This window comes from Alosa pseudoharengus, unplaced genomic scaffold (genome assembly GCF_046254945.1).
Source record: "Alosa pseudoharengus isolate Yale_2024_CS ecotype anadromous, Long Island Sound unplaced genomic scaffold, YU_APseudo_1.1 YU_APseudo_1.1_scf_14, whole genome shotgun sequence".
Lineage (NCBI taxonomy): Eukaryota > Metazoa > Chordata > Actinopteri > Clupeiformes > Clupeidae > Alosa > Alosa pseudoharengus.
This window is the reverse complement of record NW_027468609.1, coordinates 10375968-10396690: the sequence shown is the minus strand read 5'-3', so window position 1 is coordinate 10396690 and position 20723 is coordinate 10375968. Positions and strand designations below refer to the sequence as shown.

The 20723-nt window shown below is 42.3% G+C and overlaps 1 protein-coding gene across 6 annotated transcripts in view; it reads left to right on the top strand.

Annotated features, from left to right (window-relative positions):
- LOC143122867 (AP2-associated protein kinase 1-like) overlaps positions 1-20723 on the top strand; it is a 72076-nt gene that overhangs the window by 14560 nt on the left and 36793 nt on the right. For all 6 annotated transcript variants that reach the window (XM_076283833.1, XM_076283832.1, XM_076283830.1 and 3 more), the window contains exons 4-11: positions 1946-2088; positions 8272-8393; positions 9176-9257; positions 10821-10953; positions 13065-13168; positions 16176-16261; positions 16771-16931; positions 19569-19651. In XM_076283833.1, coding sequence (XP_076139948.1) covers positions 1946-2088; positions 8272-8393; positions 9176-9257; positions 10821-10953; positions 13065-13168; positions 16176-16261; positions 16771-16931; positions 19569-19651 — 914 coding nt within the window. The remainder of the gene's footprint in view (positions 1-1945; positions 2089-8271; positions 8394-9175; positions 9258-10820; positions 10954-13064; positions 13169-16175; positions 16262-16770; positions 16932-19568; positions 19652-20723) is intronic.

Here is a 20723-nt window from a genome sequence, read left to right as displayed (position 1 = left end):
GTTTTATTGAGGTACACTACAATTACAACACCCTTATAGAGCATCATTGAACACAAAATGGCCTACCACATAGGGTAAAACATACCATTGAACCACCAAATATTCACACATCATGGCAATGTCCGTACAGGAACAGCTAACACACCCAATAGGCCTACTCACATCAAGCAGCATCCTTACAGAGCAGCAATTGAACCACCAAATACTCACCCATAAGACCACGTCCTTACAGCAACAACTGGCCTGCTCACATCAGGTGGCATCCTTAAAATGCAGCAATTGAACCACAAAATAGGCTAATCACAAGACATCCTTGCAGACAACTTTCATACAGCAACAACCAACGTAAAGCAAAAGCCATAGCCTACGATATGCTACACCAGCAGACAGTTTATAATAATCGACAGCATATTATTGCCTTTTCCTCCTTGCCATCTTTGTCTATTATGCCTTTCAGGGCCCAAAAAGCTGAAAGTTGAGTTCAAATGGTAATTTGGTGCAGACTTGTGCACAGTTTTAATCATTATGTATTGTAATGTAGTGCACAGTTTTAATCATTATGGGCCCTATCATGACATTCTAAAGTGCATCGTCACTCGTCAAAAGTCTATTCAAATTTAGTAGGATGTCCAGTTCACATTGGGAGGGGTTTCGTTATCAAACGTGGAGCGCATGGCGCAACAAGGTGTTCCTAGGTTTTTTAATCAGTCAAATGGGTGTGTTTGGGGCATAACATCATTTTAAACCAATGAGAATGACATCTGTCATTCCCTTTAACGGCGCAATGCGATATGTCAAATAAATGCATCGGTATTTTGGCATTCAACGGCGCATTTGAAGAAGGCTGCTTGCGAGACCGTATGGAATAGTCATTCTTAAACCATGCTTTACTAAAACCTAGCATAGCCTTCCATTGCTCACTTGTATATCTTCTGCAGCAGGAGTGACCCCTCTGAACCATACACTCTCTCCCAGAGTACACGCACACAAACACACACACTGCTAACTGAAAAGCATGTCAGTGTGTGGAGAGAGATTTGCAGCAGATACAGATGGCGTTCTGTGCCCTCTGAAAGCACCACTCAGCCACCAGCTGGCAGACACCCGAGCTTTCTTTCAGACCAGTCTGAAAGGCTGTGGTCTCAGAGGCGTGGCTCTCCAAGCAGGAACATCAGCTCCCATTCGCGCTGGATGCTGCATGACGCAACATTGACCCTCCCGCTGGATGCTGCGTAGCGCAACATTGACCCTCCCGCTGGATGCTGCGTAGCGCAGCATGCTTTTTACTTCATGTTTTTAGGTGCTACAGAGGCTTAGATATTACATTTTGGTAGACGTTGACAATTTTTAGTATGTTTTCAGAAAACCCTCAGGAAATAAGGTTATTTAGTCTAGAATGCCATAGGATTCTATAGGCGTTTTTAGCAGGCATTTTAGGAGTAAATGGGTTAATGAAAGTGTGCTCTTCAGAGAACACCAATAGGCAGGCTGATTGAGGATAACATAATTCATGTATTTATATGTTACATTATGTATAGAATTAAAATGATATGTCCTGCACTTCTTACATTTCACCATTTGTATGCTTGGGATGGGGAGAGGGGTTGGTTGTGGGGGTGTGGGGGGTATTTTGTGAGGGGGTAGGTGTACTGTATGAGGGTTGGGGGGGGTTATTTTGTGTTATTTGTGAGGGGGTAGGTGTACTTTATGAGGGTTTTGGGGGTAATTTTGTGTTATTTGTGAGGGGGTAGGTGTACTGTATGAGGGTTGGGGGGGGGTTATTTTGTGTTATTTGTGAGGGGGTAGGTGTGCTGTATTTAGTGGCTGTGTTGATTTGTGTGCAGATATATATGCCCTATATGTTGTGTGTATGGAGAGATGCTAAGGTTGTTTTGTGTGTATGTGAGTATTGTGCAATGTTGACTGTGTGTGTGTGTGTGTGCAGGGGGGCAGGTGGTGAACCTTATGAATCAGCGCCTCCAGACTGGCTTCAGTGAGCAGGAAGTGATGCAGGTCTTTTGTGATACCTGTGAGGCTGTGGCTTGTCTGCACCAGGGCAAAAGTCCCATTATCCATCGGGACCTCAAGGTAACACACACACACACACGCACGCACAAATGCACACATATATATACACACACATGCACACACACATGCACGCACACATACAGTATATACACAAATATATATATACACACATGCACACACACTTTCACTTTGTGAAAAGGTTTGGTGAAATAGCAGAGGTACTTAACTAGAGGTACTTAACTTAACTGAACTAAACATAAATAGGCTTGGCGCCAGGAGAAGAGATATCTATAGGGACTGGTCATCCAAACCAGTTGTTCTGCAGGGTCAGAGGTCAGTAGAAAGAAAAATGGAATGAAGACCTAGGCACATATGTATTGCCTAATTTGGCAAAGAAGACATAGGAGATGTTTTATATTCACAAAAACAAGTGACGTGTACTTGAAAGCGGTATAAAAGCTGGACAGGTTACTTTAGCTTTGCTTTGCAATAACAGGTTACTGCTAGCTTTGCTTTGCAATAACAGGTTACTGCTAGCTTTGCTTTGCGAACCAAATGCTCTGAGACGCATTAAAGCTACACTTCTACAGTATCAGGGTCCCCGCGGATCCTTAAAAAGTCTTAAATACCATTTTCGTTTCTTAAGGCCTAAAAAAGTCTTAAATTGTCTGGAATGTCTTGAATTTTTGAAAGGGAGGTATTACATTTTCGTATGGGACCGCCAAGCGAGTGAAATGTCTCCATCCGGTTTCATGTATTTTTTTAACCGCAATTTTCTAAGTGACCAGTGTACCTGGAATGGAGGAAGTGTGGTTGCAGAGTGAAGATGTTTTTCATGGGTAACACTAAAGGTGTGAAAACGGTAAGAAAAAATATGCCTGTCTCTTATCCAAATTTCAGAGGTGGATAGACTGAGTTTATTTGCGTTTAGCCTCCACTACATCCCTGAATCTAAGGGATTGACATTTTCATTAAAGCAGTTATTTTAGAGTGCATTACACCTTTGGTCGGCAAGATTGGGCTTGAGAAAGCTTTGGTGTTGAAGATGTTGATTGGAAGTTGTTTATTATTTTTGCCCCTGCATCGGGGAAAAATAATTGGCTTATTGATTTATATGGGGGTGTGTGATTGTGACAATAATACGCAGAGAATGGCATTGACTATTTCTTTTAATCTCCTGTTGCTATGTCACTTTTCAAGTGCAGGCCTTTCAGGAGAAATTAGAATTCACCCGCTCAATGTGAGGCACTCAGCAGCAGCTCAACCTAAGCAGGGATGTGAATAGGCTTGCTTGCCAGCCTTTCCCAGTACTTTGCAAACCGCATATTCCGTTTTTTTTAATTGTCGGTGACTGGCTACATACAGTAGAAGAAGAAAAAAACACATCTGTCAATGCATTCATAATACGTGCATGCTTGAGATGAAACCAAAGCTTTGGTTGTTTCAGATACAGCGGAACGTATGCAAAATGTTAAGAATCTAAAGTAGGCCTATTAAAATAAAAATAGCTTTAGTCTACCGTTGAATATTGAAAATATTGAAAAATATTGAAGAGAATCCAGTCCAGTACTAGCCTGGCGAGCCAGACCCACATTAAAATGTAGGGTCTGGGCACTCACCGTTCGCAGTGCTCAGTCCGAGCGGCGGGATAATCGGTTGTCTTTCAAATTCCCTCTGCACGCAATAGGACGCAATAGGATTTTTGTTTTCAAGTAGCAGGGAATTCAAGCCAAACCGTTGCAACTCTGCCATCAATCATTATGTTAAGCCCACCAAACGACTCTATACACAATTTCAATGTCCTGATTAAGTTTCGATTTCTGCTCACAAGCCAACGGAGAGTTGCTAGACTAGCCCTGGCAGCAAATGTAATTTGCTGCCGCTAGGGGCGCGTCTAGATTTCTAGGCTAGTCCAGTACACATGTCTTTGGCAAGTAGTCTAGGCTACTGCAGACACAGGTGAAGAACTTTTAAAGGCCTGTTATTTCATGGATCCAGGATACTATGCATCCTGATAGTTCCGTTGGCCTTTGGAATTAAAATAGCCCCACATCATCACATACCCTTCACTATACCTACAGATTGGCATTGTTTTATTTTTATGCTTATTAAGCTCAATGCAAATCAAACCAGCTAATAGGCTAACTGAAATAAAACCATGCCAATCTCTAGGTCTCTTTCTTGTGTGTGTGTGTGTGTGTCTGTGTCTGTGTCACACCTCTCTCTTGTTCTGAAATTATGTCACTAGAAAAAAGCATAATTTGATCAGATGTATTTGATGCTCCTCTCATGTTAAAGTTGGTCAGTAGGTGGTGCTGTTTGTACAGCTTTTGTAAAGCATACTTTGTGCAGTGCAGTGCAACATATTGATGATAGACTCTCATTGTGTGTCAGTGTGCCATCAAAATTAATTTGAAGCCGTCATTTAAAAAAAGAAACAAAATCGTAGTATTTCTTTAATAAGGGTCATTGACATGACATACACACACACACACACACGCACACACACACACATGCACACATACACACACACACACACACATGCACACACACACGCATAATGTACACACACATTAGCCTGGTCGTTACCATCCTACGTACTTCCGCCCTAAATTACAGGCGGTAAGGACCAGGCTACAAACACACACACACACACACACACACAAACAAAACAACAACAACATACTATTTCTATGCAGAAGTTACTGTCACTGAATGCTGAAATGTAGGCTTTGTTTCAGCAACAGTGGTGTTGGTGTCTTCTTTTATCAAGTGGTTATAGCCAGTAATAGGAATAATAGCGTTATAAATAATGGCGTTACTTTTTTCAGTAAAATTTCATGGTAAGCCAATCAGAGGTAGAGTTGGGCGGGTGTTTGAAAGCACAGATAGTCGAACACACAACGAACAACACAAGTGAGTCAGTCAACGAAAGACAGGTAGGCTATGGCGAGCCCAAATAATCCAAAAGTAGCTTTCTCTAAATGGAAGTATATTACTTACCCCTCCAAGAAATTAAAGGAACGAATGTAATCAAGAAATACACATTATGCCCATTATCCACGTCGGAGTCAAGTAATTCAAACTTAGGCTAGGGCCTACTCAAGCATCTTTAAACGTTGCATGCTTCCATGAAATTAGGTGCCAAGACCACCGAAGGAGGAGACAGTGCCAAAAAACCTAAGCAACTGAAGCTTGATTTTAAGACCCCATCACACATTTTGTCTCGGACCGAACTGAACAAACTGATAGCCAAGTATGTAGTGGAAGATATGCTGCCATTATCTACGGTTGAGTCTGACTCTTTCAGGGCACTAGTAGCCAAAATACCGGTCAGAGGAGGGGTATACCGTGTAGAAAGACGTTTTTGAACTATATAGACGGCCAATATACTTGAGGGGCAATAAATATCAAAAGTTCCAAAACATATATTGTGTTATTTGTTGTATCGATCCACTATATAGGGCCTAAACATAATATCTTCATACATGGCATTTGATTGGAGGCTAGTCTCACTTTGTCCCACAGCAACATTAAAATAGTTTAGATTTGTGTACATTGTTTCTGTTAATAATGTGTCTACAATAGGCCTACAACACACTCACTCACTCACTTACTCACTCACTCACACACACTCACACACACTCACTCACACACACACACACACTCACACACACTGTACTTCACTGTCAGGTTGTACCTGTCACTGTCACTTCCTTTTTTCCCTACCTGTTTTTCTCTCACCTTGTATCCTCCTCTTCACCTCTCTGGCCATCCCTCTCTCTTTCCTCTCTCGCTATCCCTCTCTCTTTCCATCCTCTCTCAGTTCATCCTTCCTTCATGCTCTGTCAAACTCATCTACACATCAGTGGAAAAGCTGTATCCAGCTCTGGCTTCATAACACCATGGCCCAATCTCAGGGTCCGGAATCACAGACTCGTGGACTTAGGTGCGCATTCTCGCGAAATTCGTAAGGGCTTAGGGCTGTCCCAATGTTGCATTGCAAAGGCTGTGAGGGTTTGAGTACACACTTACTGAGCCCTTTCCGTGAGTCTACATCAGTGCAGACTTCACCAAAGGGAATTACCCACAGTTCAAAGCGTTGTGATGTTTACCGCGGAGACCATGAGAAAGTGCTGTCCCAATCCCATGTACTGTATACCTATCTGAGCCCATGTGGCCTCACTCACTCACTCACTCACTCAGCACCTGAGATGAATTAAGTCTGTGAGTCTTAAGTCTTTAGTCCTCGGGGCTCACTTTGGGATTCAGGCCATGAAAAAAAACTGCTGTCCAAACCTGGCAGTCATTGTCAGTGAAAGGAAGCGTCCAGCACTGAGTCTTGACCGTTGCTTGTTTTCATGGAGCTGCCTAGCAACGCGGTCATTGGTTGTTGGGTAAAAGTAAATAAATCAATTTACACTGCTTCTTTCTCTGATATTGTCCAACACTGTGTGTTTTGTGTACGTGTACACAATCAATTGGTTGTCCCTTCTGTGTTTGCATACAGCAAAGACTCAGGAGTTACACAGTCCTGCCTCTGTAAATGGAGAAGCAAACTAAGCTTTCACAACTAGGACCTGAGCAACTATAAAGCCAGCAGACCCCAGGCTGTTGTTGGTATTTCCAAGGGTTTCATATGTTGTCAGCTCTCTAGGTTTAAACCAAAACTCTTACTGGTGCTTTGATTACTGAGATTGTTAGAGTATTTTAGGATTGTATTGGCCCTAAAAGCAGCCCTCGACTGATTTAGTCGATTTTTGGGAGAGCCTGACTCATCACTCAATGACGTTTTTTCATGTGGGACGCCAACTTGTCATCTTCCGTTGTCACTTGTATTTTGATCTCCAATCTTCCTTCTTGAGCTGAATCGACTTTTTGCTGAATCAAATTTGTTGTGAGTTTGTTTATCTGTCATTTAAAGGTACACTATGCAAGATTTTCACCTTTCCGAAGCCAATTTGATGGTAAACAAACTTGTAATAAGTGAATTGTGAGTCGCTACTGAGAAAAGCAGCCATGCAACTTCAAGAATGGCGACCCGACAAATCTCCCGAGAAACGTGAAACATTACCTTGTCAGTAGATATAGCTCTTTGGAGATAGTTTTTGCCTGTTGATCCTTCCCCTCCACAACAAAAGCATTTTAATTGTGTACTAGGGGGATAAGTCATGAGAACTGTGATTGAAATAAATGTATTAGAAGTACCTCAGTTATTACACTTAAATTCTCCTCTTATGGTTTACTTGACAGCAGAGTAAAATATAAATATATCACGATTCTAGAGGGAGCTCTACAGTTGCCAAAAATACCTAAACCTGCTTAGTGTACCTTTAACATTAGTTTGAAAAGAGCACCTTAGACTCTTACCGCCAAAAGTGTAGATATGTAAGTTGTTACGCTCTCTGTACGCACCCAGATATTGTGGTGACCTCTGAAGGCATGACAGGGAAGGCCTTTGCACACAAAGTCCATATGTTTTATATGCGCCCTTCAAATCTGTTAAATATAGAACTCTGCAGAAGGAAACCTTATTCCCTGATGCTATACGGAGGGTTAGGGTTCATTCTTAACTCGGCAGAAGGAAACCTCATTCACTGACACAACACAAACACTTTCTCAGTCGGTTTGTAAAGGTGATTGATTATTTAGCTTGAAACGTGCAATGAATTCAGACTTGTATGCATTGGCTGTACTGCTGTGATTGAAATAAATGTATTAGAAGTACCTCAGTTATTACATTTAAATTCTCCTCTTATGGTTTACTTTGAATGGCAGGCCTTGAATGCCTCGATATCTGGATGTGTTGAAAGGTTTGATGGTAACGCAGCAGGCAGCAGCTCTGGGCTCTTAGATGCCATCTCCTTTCCTTTCTTCAAAACTTGGCCCACAAGTCTTTCAGCATTCAGCTTGTAGTGCAGTGTGTCTGTCACAATGACATGTCTCTGAGATTCCTCAGCCAACGTTTTAGTCCGTGATCCCCATTCTTGTGCTGGAGGGAGGATGCTGTCATACTGTCAGTGGAGACAATGACTGTGAAGTGTATTCTACTGCGCTGTGCTATTGTTAACGCAGCGTTAACCACAAACACCTACAGTAAGAGATGTTTTCACAGCATACAGTAACATTGCTCTGTTACTCTTACTGCTCTGCCTGTCAATCTGACGATCCCTGAATGAAATTGAGTGTCATCAATGTTGTTTTCTCTCCTCTCCTCTCCTCTCCTCTCCTCTCTCCTCTCAGGTGGAGAATATCCTGCTGCACGATAGAGGCCACTATGTGCTCTGTGACTTTGGCAGTGCCACCAACAAGTTCCAGAACCCACAGGCCGAGGGGGTCACCGTGGTGGAGGATGAAATCAAAAAGTAAGTTTTTTGTCCCTCTATGGCTGTGTGTGTGTGTGTTTGTGTGTGTGTGTGTGTAATGTCTTTTTACAGATGATCTAGAACACCTGACGCCCGTACAGATGATCTAGAAAACGTGACAACATGATTGGTCTTCAATCAAAAAACATGACGACGCCTCCTGCCCTGTACATTGAAACAGTGAAGCCCTTACAGATGATCTAGAAAATGTGAAGCCCTTACAGATGATCTAGAAGATGTGACTGATGCCTTTACAGATAATCTAGAAAACGTGACATCACGTTTTGTCTTCATGTTTTCAATCAACGTGGGCGTACCATGCCACACATTAAAGCTCTGCTATAATTGACTTGGACGAATTGGCTGGCAGATGAAACGGTAACGCTTTACTTGACAGTATCCACATAAGAGTGACATGACACTGTCATGAACATATGACACTGTCATGACACATAAATCCTAACCCTAACCCTAATCCTAACTTCTAATCCTAACCCTAATTCTAACCCTAACTTTTCCTAACCTGACTTGTTATGACAAAAACCAAATGTCACTTAATAACAGAAGCGTTATGTCATAAACGTTTATGACTTGTTTATGACACATTCATGACAGTGTCATGTCACTCTCATGTCGATACTGTCAAGTAAAGTGTAACCGATGAATCTCTTGTGATGCGAAAGTGACTCCCTACCTTACCACACACACACTCCCCACTCCTCTGGGACCCAGAGCCTCCGATAGCCTTAGCCTTTGGGCTGATGAATTCTTTTATCTTGAAGGTACACCACTCTCTCCTACCGTGCACCTGAGATGGTCAATCTCTACAATAGCAAGATCATTACCACCAAAGCCGACATCTGGGTGAGTCATCTCTGTGTGTGTGTGTGTGTGTTTGTGTGTGTGTGTTACATGTGTGTGGGACAGTGGTACAGTACGTTGTCTTTCACTAAGTCAACACCTTTGTGTTGCATAGAAGAGTGCACGCCATGAAGAATGCCTCCCTGATGTTGTTCTGTGTGTGCCGGCTTGGTTTGTGTGGTTTGTGTCTCTACGTGTGTGTGTGTGTGTGTGTGTGTGTGTGTGTGTCAGTGGCGGCTGGTGGTTATAAAAATAACGGAGGAAGGAAGGTGCGCTTGATTGGTGTTGGTGGCAAATATGAGGTTGTGATGTTGTTGGTGGCATATGTGAACAATAGAGTGGTAGGCCGCCTACCCAGACACATTTAAAGCAGCAGTATGTACTATGTAGTATTTTAACTGGTAATGTTGTGCTATAAAAGCTGTTCTGACATTCTCAGGGGTGGTCTGACCTAAGGAGCTAGGCTTGCATGCGGTAGCCAGAAAAGTTGTGGGTTCAATTCTTGGCTTCCACCATTGTGCATTTGAGTAAGGCACTTACTGTAACCCCAATTTGCTCCAGGGACAATGGATTTTAACAATATAGAACATTATTTAATTAACATTATCCATTATTTAATTAACATTATCCAATTTTTTGTATCAGCAAATCCCTGAACTGTCCACGTTTGTGACAGGCCAGCAGTAGGCCGATTGTTTTCTGTACTACCAGTTAGCCATGAGTATTTGTCATACTATGTAGCATTCAGTAGCCTACACTAGCCTTACCATATTTTTTTGGAATATGAATTTTTGCAACTGGTCTTCCTGCTGCTTTGATCCTAACCTTCGCACTGTAATTGAATGTATAAAAGATGGACAATGTCCTCTGATTCCATTATACTCTTTATTTCACGAGCAATAAAACAAGCTTTCCATTTAACATAAGATTCTTCGCTATATGACAACAGATAACGATCTTGCAGAGCAGCTAGCTGCTCATTGGTTCACCATTGGTGCTAAATTCCAGAGCCTCTGGCTAGACCCGCCCACTCTAACGGAGGAGCTTCCTCCCTTGCCCATTGAAAACGATGGGATTCACGAGCCGCTTGGGTCTGAAGCGTTTATAATGGACTTCAATGAGGAGCTTGAGGAGGAAGCTCCTCCATACATTAATTTTCAATTGCGATAGGGGGTGCTGTTGGCATTTTGACCAAGGGGAACGATTTTTGTTCATTCAAAGTTTTCAAATAGTAATATTAACAGTAATTTATCAGATTAGTAATTCACTTTATATATTTTTGATTTTTCTCTAAAATTTTAGGGAGGGTGTTCCTCTCTTTTCTCAATGAAGGAGCCTCCTCTGGTGTGCGCGTGTGTGTGCGTGTGCGTGTGTGTGTGTGTATGTGTTGATTTTGTGTGTGTGTTTGTATACGTGTTAATTTTTTTTATGTGTGTATTAATTTTGTGTGTGTATTGATTTTGTGTGTGTGTGGTATGTGTGGTGTGGTCTATGTGTGTATACTTGTATATGTATACTTTAATGTTTATTTTGTGTTTGTGTGTGTTTGTTGTGTGTGTGCCACAGGCCATGGGCTGTTTGCTGTACAAGCTATGTTACTTCACCCTGCCGTTTGGCGAGAGCCAGGTGGCCATCTGTGACGGCAACTTCACCATCCCGGACAACTCCCGCTACTCTCAGGCCATGCACTGCCTCATCCGTGAGTATCCCACAATGCACCTTACCACCATTAGGAAGCCACCATTGTGATGCCACGCCTCAACACTGCCAGACACACTAATTCTATAGACCTGCTTTAACATGAAAGATAAAAACATTGCAGGGATTCCCTGAAAATGAAATTGAGCATAGAACTGATGCATATGCAGGCTACTTAAAAAATAGAACTCCAGCGGCACGCCCCTGTGCAGCTGACGCATCCTTGGGAAATGACAAACTTTTAACAGACTAAAGGCTTCTACATACTCGCCACTCCCGACCGGTAGCGCGACAATGCGACGCCACGGGAGCGCCGTAACCATTTATACTTGTGCGTGGTGGTTACGACACTAGCTGTAATATTCTCCTGATTTGGCATTGGCCTCAATGGCAGTAAAAACTACCTTCTGTGATGATACTTCAGACTTTGGTTGCTGCTATTCACAACTACCATCATTATCATTTAGTTTCCAAGGTGTGTGCAGCTAAATAGATTGATAGGCTACTTTATTCATCCCGAGGGAAATTTTAGCTATCTGGCTGGTGCTGAGAGATGAGTTTGTGTAATTTCCTAAGGTTGAAGATTTTTTTCAGGTCTTAGCAGATATCCTTTGGTTGAAAATAAATATCTTTGTTACCTTTTGCTGTATTATTGGCATGTCCCTGGGTCCTAGTTCTTTCATCTTAATTCCTTGTGTTACATCTCTCTCTGGTAGCTTCATTAACTTATCCATCAAACTATTTAAAAATCCCGAACTCTCGCTGGTAACCTAGCCAGGTTAATTTCCCTCTCTTCTCAAACTGACTATTCAAACATCTGAAAAAAAATCTCCTGTGCACGACCTGCCTGCGCGAGGCTGAAATTATTTTGTCGTCACATTGTCGCGCTACCGGTTGGGAGCGGCGAGTATGTAGTACCCTTTACACTCGTTGTCCGGAGGTGCCGCTGGTGTCTATCGAAAGGGGAGGGTTCAGGGATTACGCTAAGATAAGAAATGTTTTTTGGATCCATGTAGTAGAACCAACGCTCCTTGTCAAAGCAGCCCCATGCACGTGATTCAGCTTTTCAGGCACAGGCAAGGAGGCGTCTGTGGTAGGTGGTAGTAGGTTTAGGGGTGGGGGGTGGGGTGTTGGTTGGTTGTCACCAAGGTGCAGAGGGCAGTGGAGGGGAGATGGAGGGGAGTGAGGAACTGGAGATGCGTTGGGCAGTTTTCACTACCCTCTGCAGTGCTTTCAGGTCAGTGGCAGAGCAGTTGCCATACTATACTGTGACACAGTTGGTGAGGATGCTGTCGATGGTGCAGCGGTAGAAGTTCACCACGATCTGAGGAGACAGGTGGACCTTCTTTAGTCTCCTCAGGAAGAAGATACACTGGTGAGCCTTCTTGATCAGGGTAAAGGTGTTGAGGGTCCAAGAGAGGTCCCCAGAGATGTGGACCCCATGTACAGGTGTGAAGCTTTTAGTAGCCTGTATTTCCACCCTCTTTCCAATATAAGATATGCAATTTTGCTAGTTTTATAGGCACAGGCGTGTTCATGCCGATTGGCTGTCTGCTGTTGTAACAGGTGTGGGTGTTTCGACAGAGACTTTCTAATGAGGAGACACAGCACTCAAAAAATCCTCCATAGAAATGCATGGGGTTAGTTTGTAACGCCAATATGGCCGTTGTCTACACATATCCTTCACATATCCCACCCCTTCCTTGACATGTAAATACATTGAGCCAATCATGTGGTGTGATGTGAATACATTGAGCCATATGGTGTGTTGTGAAGACATTTTGCCAATCTTGTGTTGTGAACTCGCCGCTGGAGCAAGATTGGTGTCGTGAAGCCTTGCGCACGCACATTTCTGCTGAATAGGGTGCCCGATGAGTGCCAAAAAAACGTTGCTATATGGCCGCCGAGTGGAGGGACTTGCCTAAAAGGACTTTGGTTTAGACCAGTGACCTGCAGGGGTTGGGTGTTATTAACTTTAAAAATTCCTGAAGTGAATTAACTTTAAAAATTCGTGAATTCCTCTTCTGGTTCAGATGTTCTAGCATCCTCATCACACTATTCTTGTGTGTGTGTGTGTGTTTGTGTGTGTGCGCGTGCTTTGTTGGCCATTAGGCTACATGTTGGAGCCTGACCCTGACAAGCGTCCGGACATCTATCAGGTGTCTTACTTTGCTTTCAAACTGGCACGCCGGGACTGTCCTGTACAGAACGTCAAGGTTAGTGTGTGTGTGTGTGTGTGTGTGTGTGTGTGTGTGTGTGTGCGCGCAGTGTTTCCCTCAGAATTGAATTCTATTTGTGGTGGTTGGTTTGCAGAATTAACTTGAATGCAACAGTTTTTAACAAATTAGTGCAGCGCAGTTATGATTCTAACCACAATTTAGTACAACCAGGAAAAAATTTTGTGGTGGTCAATGTTGATATTGTGGTGGGCTGCCACAAATAAGTCAATGTATGGGAAACACTGGTGTGTGTGTGTGTGTGTGAAAGAGAGACAGAGAAAGACAGAGAGAGAGAAAGAATTCTACTGGCAACAGGTAGCAAAAAAAAATAACTCTTAAAACAGCTTTGTCTTTTTGGCAAAAAAATTATGTTTTTGCCTTCAAATTTAAAATTCTATGATTGAAGACATTGAAGTGACCAACAGAGGCAAAAGTCTGTGAAGGTAAGACCTCTGTACAGCTTGACAAGGCAGTGGAAATTGAAAATTCAATGAGAAGACAAAGCTAAACGCTACTCAGGCTAATCAAACAGTATATGGCAGTTATGGATTTTGATGACATAATCTCACAATTACAATAAATCACCAACAGGTTATTTTTTATACCTGTTTTTAGTAAACTTTAGCAGAGGTGCCCTTAATTATGGAGGGCACTGTATCTATGTGCCGTTTATATACCCCATCTGACTCGCCTTACTATTCTGAAGAAACCTTTGAAATGCCGCAATCAGAAATCATACAATAACAGTCAGATGGATCAGTTTTTTTTATAGGAGACATGAATGCCTTAAATTCCACTCTCAGACAACATCCACATAACTCTAAGTCTGAAAAAACAAGAAACAAGCCAGAAACATCCCAAAAACACAGAAATAAACTCTATGCCCTATGAACTCAATTTCGGTGGAGAAAAGACAGTGTCCTTCAGTATGAAACTAAACTTAATAGTACCCAAACTGAAAACTTTATATACACATTTTTGTTCACAAAATTTCAAGAGGACAGATAAGGCATACATGTAGCAACAGAAAAGTTATTAATTTTTACTTCAGTGGCCAGCAAAACACTGAAAATGAAAAAAAAAACATACAAGGAAATCTACAACTAGAAAAGAAAAAAACATAGGGGCCCTGCAAATCTAAACACACGGTCATTATACCAACAAGCTCTTAACAAATATAAATTATTATAAATTATTACTAAGACAGGAAAAAAGGTATGTACATGAACAAAAAGTTACAAGATATTGAGAATGCCGTCGACCAAAATTAATTTTGGGGATTATGGAACAAATTGAGTGAGTATGGGTTACAGGAAAGCCTGTCAATTCTCGAGAAGTTCTCCCAAATCTGGAATCTTCCCATAAACACAGAAAAATCCAAAGTAATGATCTTAAAAAAAAAAAAAAAAAAAAAAAAAATCACGTTCAACGGGGAACCAACACACTTTCACCTTAGGTGGGGAAATGCTTTCCCAAGGCACAAGCTATAATTATTTGGGCCTGAAAATTACATCTACGGGCAATTTTAATTTGGTGATAAATTACATCTACAGGCAATTTTAATTTGGCGATTAAAGACTTAAGTATCTGGCAAAGCGTGCAAAGCATACTATACAGTCAGAAAATCGTTACACCAATTCAACCCCCCTATCAGACTGCGGCTGAATATTTTTGATTCAGTAATCAAGCTAATTCTCTTATGGGTGTGAAATTGGGGGCATAAAACACCAAAATAAATGTGATCTATGGGACAAAAGCCCAGCAGAAATACTACACCTAGAATTCAGCAAAGCATCTTAGAAGTGCACAGGAATGCCTCAAATATTGCGTGCCAGGCAGAACTGGGAAGATATCCGCTAGAGTTGAGATAGAGAAAAGGGCATGCACATTTTACTACCATCTGCTGTCCTCAAAATCAGAGGACTGCCACCAATAGTGCCTTTCTGCAGAGGAAAACCCACCCGGAGAGACATCCTTTTGATTTACAAAAAAAATATCATTTGAATCCACTCAACATCTCAAGCAATACTAAAACAAATAGAAAAATCAACTAAACATGAATATTACAAATACTGCCTAAACAAAATTAAAAACAATCAAACAAATTGAACTATTATCATCTAACCCTACAGATTTAGTGAGCACTTTCTGGAAGTTGAAAGGGGTAGGCACAGACAAACCAGGAAACCGAGAGGGGACAGGCTACTGTATGTCTATAATGCCAAGAGGGAGGGGTAGAAGACGAGGTACCTTTCCTCACCGAATGCAAGAACTTAGCCCCGGTTAGAACAAAATTCTTTAACCAAATGTATCAAATTGCTCCCCAATTTCCCATACTAGCTAATGAAGACAAGCTTTCTTATTTGTTGGGAGGGCTTTGTAGTTGTGCAACAATAGCAGCACACTTCCTGGAGTGTCATAAACTGAGAAAGAAAAAGAGTCTTTCTCTCCTTCCCACCTTTCCTATTATTTTTTAATGATCATTTAATTATTATTTATACTTAATCAAGTATATAATATAGTATATATTAAGTATATGTTTTATTTGCACTTCTACAATCTCTTTCATTATTGGTTTTATCTGTATTATTATACCAAATAAAAATTGTCATGCCAATAAAGCTCATTTGAATAGAATTGAGAGAGAGAGAGAGAGAGAGAGAGAGAGAGAGAGAGAGAGAGCGCGAGAGCGCGAACATGTAAGTGTTTGTGTGTGTGTGTGTGTGTGTGTGTGTGTGTGTGTTTTTTGAGGTTGTGTTTGAGTGTGTGTGTGCCTGCATAGTGGTCTATGGCTGTTGCTGGTTATGCTGGGGCTTCAGGCTTTAGGCACTGCTGATGTCCTGCATTATCTCTCTCTCTCCCTTTCTCTCTCTCTCTCTCTCTCTCTCCCTCCCTCTCCCTCTGTCTTGTGTGTTTCTTTGTTCACCCTTTCCCCCTCTTCTCTCTTTCTTTCCATATGTCTGTTTCCACTATCTGTTTTCACTTTTCTCTCTCTCTCTATCAGAACTCTGCCATCCCTACCAAACTCCCCGAGCCCATTCGAGCCAGTGAGGCAGCTGCCAAGAAAAGCCAGAGTCAGACCAAGGCCAGGTGAGACACGCATGCACGCACGCACACACACACACACATACACATACTGTACGCCAACACACACACAGACACATGCCAACACACACACACACACAGCAAAACACACACACACACACATGCCAACACACACACACACACACACACACATGCTAACACACACACACACACACACGCACACACACACACACATACACACACACACACACACACACATACACACACACACTCACACACAGACAGGTCTGGTGTGCTCAGTGTGCTGAGTGTGTTTCACTAATTCACGGATTGGGATAAATGCAGAGACCAAAAGAGTATATATACTTATACTTATACTTATCTACTGTCGGGTGCTAATGAGTAATTATGTTCTGATTACACGCTATAAGATGCGTTCTTTCACACACACACACACACACACACACACACTAGGAAACACACACACACACACACACAGGAGTTATCATAAACTAAGAAAAAAATAAATCTCTCTCTCTCTCTCTTTCCTCTAGGTTGACAGACCCCATCCCCACCACGGAGACCTCCATCACCCCCCGCCAGCGGCCCAAAGCCGCGCAGTCCCAGGCCATAGGGGGCATTCTGCCCATCCAGCCTGCAGCACTCACCCCACGCAAGAGAGCCAACCTGCCTACTGCCACTGCCCAGCCCATAGGTACATACGCACACACACACACACACTTTACTTCTTCATTTGTGTCCGCAATTCAGAATAGATATTACATCTATTGCAAATTGCAGTAATTGCTCAGAAAAGATTCAGTCATGTGACTGAGATCTCTGAAGTTCGCCTACAAAAGGGAACCAAAACTGCCATGGTTGCCCATACATCGTAGCCAGCAGATCGATCCCAATGCCCCAGTGCAGTGACGGGGTCACTGTACTGTAGGGAATGCCGTCCTTCGGATGGGTCCTGACTCACTGTGGTCATTTTTGATCCCATGGCACTTCGCAAAGAGCAGGGGGTTCCCCGGTGTTCTGACTCATTTACTCCCTCACTGTCCATCCCAAGCTGCCGTGCAATACCCAGGTGGGTGCTAAACATTGGTGGTTGTTAGTAAGGTTCCCCCTTCACTGTGAAGCGCTTTGAGTGCCGAGAAAAGCGCTATATAAATGTAACGTGTTATATAAGGAGATCCGGGTGTTAATTGAAGCCAGTACCCTCCATAATTATTGGCACCTCTGCTAAAGTTGACAGGTATAAAAAAAATATTTGTTGGTGATTTATTGTAATCTCACGATGAAAACAATGAGGAAAAATCCAACCTTGTAGGGAAGCTAATTTCAGGGTTTCCAGCAGCACTTTGCAGCTAAGGTGGCCGCCTTAGCAACAGATGCTTGCCGCCTTAACTACGTCGTCAAAAAAAAAGGGAAAAATGTATAGGCTATAATATGAGCGATATCTTCCATGTTACTCCATGCCTACTGTTTTCTCCCTTTCATTCCAAACCGTGACCAACGCCAGTCTCCCTTCTCTGCAGAACGCATAAAAAATAATAATAAAAAACATGCCATGAATTGGAAGTTTTTACAATCTTTAAATGCCGTAAATCCTCAAATTATGGCCGGATTATATTATTTACTTAGGCTGCGCAAAGCTCAGGGCTTTATTTGAGGCAGGCTTGTAATCGAGGCAGGCCTTTATTGCTACGTTTTATTGTGAGGCATGTGTTTCGTTTGGAGCGGCATACCAGCGGTAGGCTATCAAAAGCATGCGATTTTCGGTTTGGTTTGGGATTTAATTTACTTTTGCAGTGTTTGATTATATTGCTAAATGTTAGGACTGATAAGCACTGAAATCTGGGGGGTATTTGGTGGTTCACTATTAAAGGAATTATCCGGAGTTGACATCAAAATCATGTCATTCGGATGTGTTTTGAGAAAGTTCGATTGTACCGTTTTCAGTCACAACTCGTAGCCTGGAAGTGAGCAGGGCATTTCAATTTCGCCGCTACAAAACGCTATTTTTATACCTCTTCTACAGTTCCAAACAACATAACACTTACATGGTAGTGAGTAGAGGGTCCATAAAGCCAAACCGAAGTATCCCGAGGTCTTTATGTGGTCGAATAGAGAGTCCAGAATGAATTTCATCAAGCCAGTACCTTTCTGGAAATGTTGCCATCTTTGCTGAGTGTGTTGTAACACACTCTGGGAATTCACAATTGCGTCGCCGTTTAAAAAAAAAAAAAAAACATAGTCCAGTATTTCTTTCGAAATTGAAATGAAGTTGTATGGACTATGTTTTTTTTTTTTTTTAAATGGCGACGAAATTGTGAATTTCCAGAGCGTGTTACAACACACTCAGCAATAAGACTCAAACACAAAACACATCCGAATGACATGATTTTGATGTCAACTCAACATATGTACCCCCAATTATCCGTAAATCGATCTAAAGTGCATTTTACTCCAGATAATTCCTTTAAGTTTCATGTAGCCTAGTTGAAAGAGTGTCGGGATTTCCACCAGCTGTGTTTATTGCGAGATAGTCGCCTTAATTCATTCATTGAACGTGCGCTGTGCTGTAATGGAAACCTTATTGCGTAGCCAAGTAGGCTTACTCTAGTTATTTTTTAAATTACTGTAGGTCTAGGCATGATTTACTTTTTTTATGAAATTCGTAGGCTGGAGTGTCTCGTGGCAACAAAAATGTAGTAGGCTAACCTAAGGCTTCAGCCTCTGGCAAGCTCAGAAGAGGATGGCAAGCGACTGGTAGCTCGAGAGCGACGTGTTGAGACCCATTAGGACAATGACTTTTCATTGGCAACAGTATTAAACCAACAATATAAAACATTAAGAAGAGCTCGTGGACTGATAGCCATAGGCTACTGGTAGGCAATTATTATCCCGGTCATAATTTGAGGATTTACGGGTAGGCCTAGCCTATATGTGATATGCCTCCGAATCGTGTGATGCGTCCGAACAGCGGCAAATGGGTTGAATGTCATCGCGCTATACATCTTATCATCGTTCGTCAAACATTCTAATTCAAAATTGTAAATCTTACACAAAATATAAAATAATCTAAACTTCATTCACTCTCCGTTTCCATGTATAGATCAAGACAGACTTGCGGAACAGGCTGCAGGGCATCAGTCTGACAGCCTGCATGAAAATAAGCAAATGATCTGCACTTGTAAAAGAGTGCAATTACCAAAGGGCCCTTGAATTGTTCTTTTTATAACCAAACACTCACACAAAGCCGACATCCCCTCTGACACTTGGCATGTGTATATATGTTTGTGAATGTTTCTTGTGATCTGATTGGCTGAATCTGTTGCATTTTCAGCTGTGAATCTCGCCCAGCCAGCTGCAGCCCTGCAGTCACAGAAAGCCTTGCCCTCTCAGCCTGCTGTTCCTGAGCCCAAACCGGTAAAACACACAGACACACACACACTGTGTCTGCAGGGTTTTTGTTTACTCTTTGTATGTCCTTTTGATCTCCCACTGAGGTCCTGTGGTGGTGTGCCCTTTTGAGTGTGTGTGTGTGTGTGTGTGTGTGTGTGTACACTACCGGTCAAACGTTTGAGGTCACTTAATGGTGTTAATTGGGGGGTAGCCGTGGCCTACTGGTTAGCGCTTCGGACTTGTTACCGGAGGGTTGTTGGTTCGAACCCCGACCAGTAGGCACGGCTGAAGTGCCCTTGAGCAAGGCACCTAACCCCTCACTGCTCCCCGAGCGCCGCTGTTGTTGCAGGCTCACTGCGCCGGGATTAGTGTGTGCTTCACCTCACTGTGTGTTCAATGTGTGCTGAGTTTGTTTCACTAATTCACGGATTGGGATAAATGCAGAGACCAAATTTCCCTCACGGGATCAAAAGAGTGTATGTACTTACTTACTTATACTAATTTCGTCAGACGAGACGATAGGAAATATGTTCGTCAACGACCCTTTTTTTCATGACTAAGACGAGACGATGACGAGATTGCACTAATGTCCTGAAACACTGACTAAGACTATCTTTTACTACGAAAAAAGACGAGAATAAAATATTTTGCATGAAATAAAAACTAAGATAAAATCTCTCTTCATTTTCGTCTACAAAATGAGAAGACAGAATATCTAGCTGTTACGTTTTCAAAATATAACAGATCTGACTGCAATAACCTCTCCACCTCCACTAGGGGGCGAAAATAACAATGTGGACACAGCAGTGCATAAGTGAATATGGGAGATCCAGTGCATTAGTGAATATGGGAGATCCAGTGCATCAGTGACTGTATGGGAGATCCAGTGCATTAGGGGCTCTATGGGAGATCCAGTGAATTAGTGACTGTGGGAGATCCACTAATCACAGAATAATAATAATAATAATAATAATAATAATGTTGTCTTGGAAAGACGCTCAGGGAGTGCAGACCTTTACCAAGGCCAAATGTTGCCATTTGCAACAAGTCTGAAAGTGAGCCTAGGCTAAATATTTGAGCTGCTCAATGATGGGTG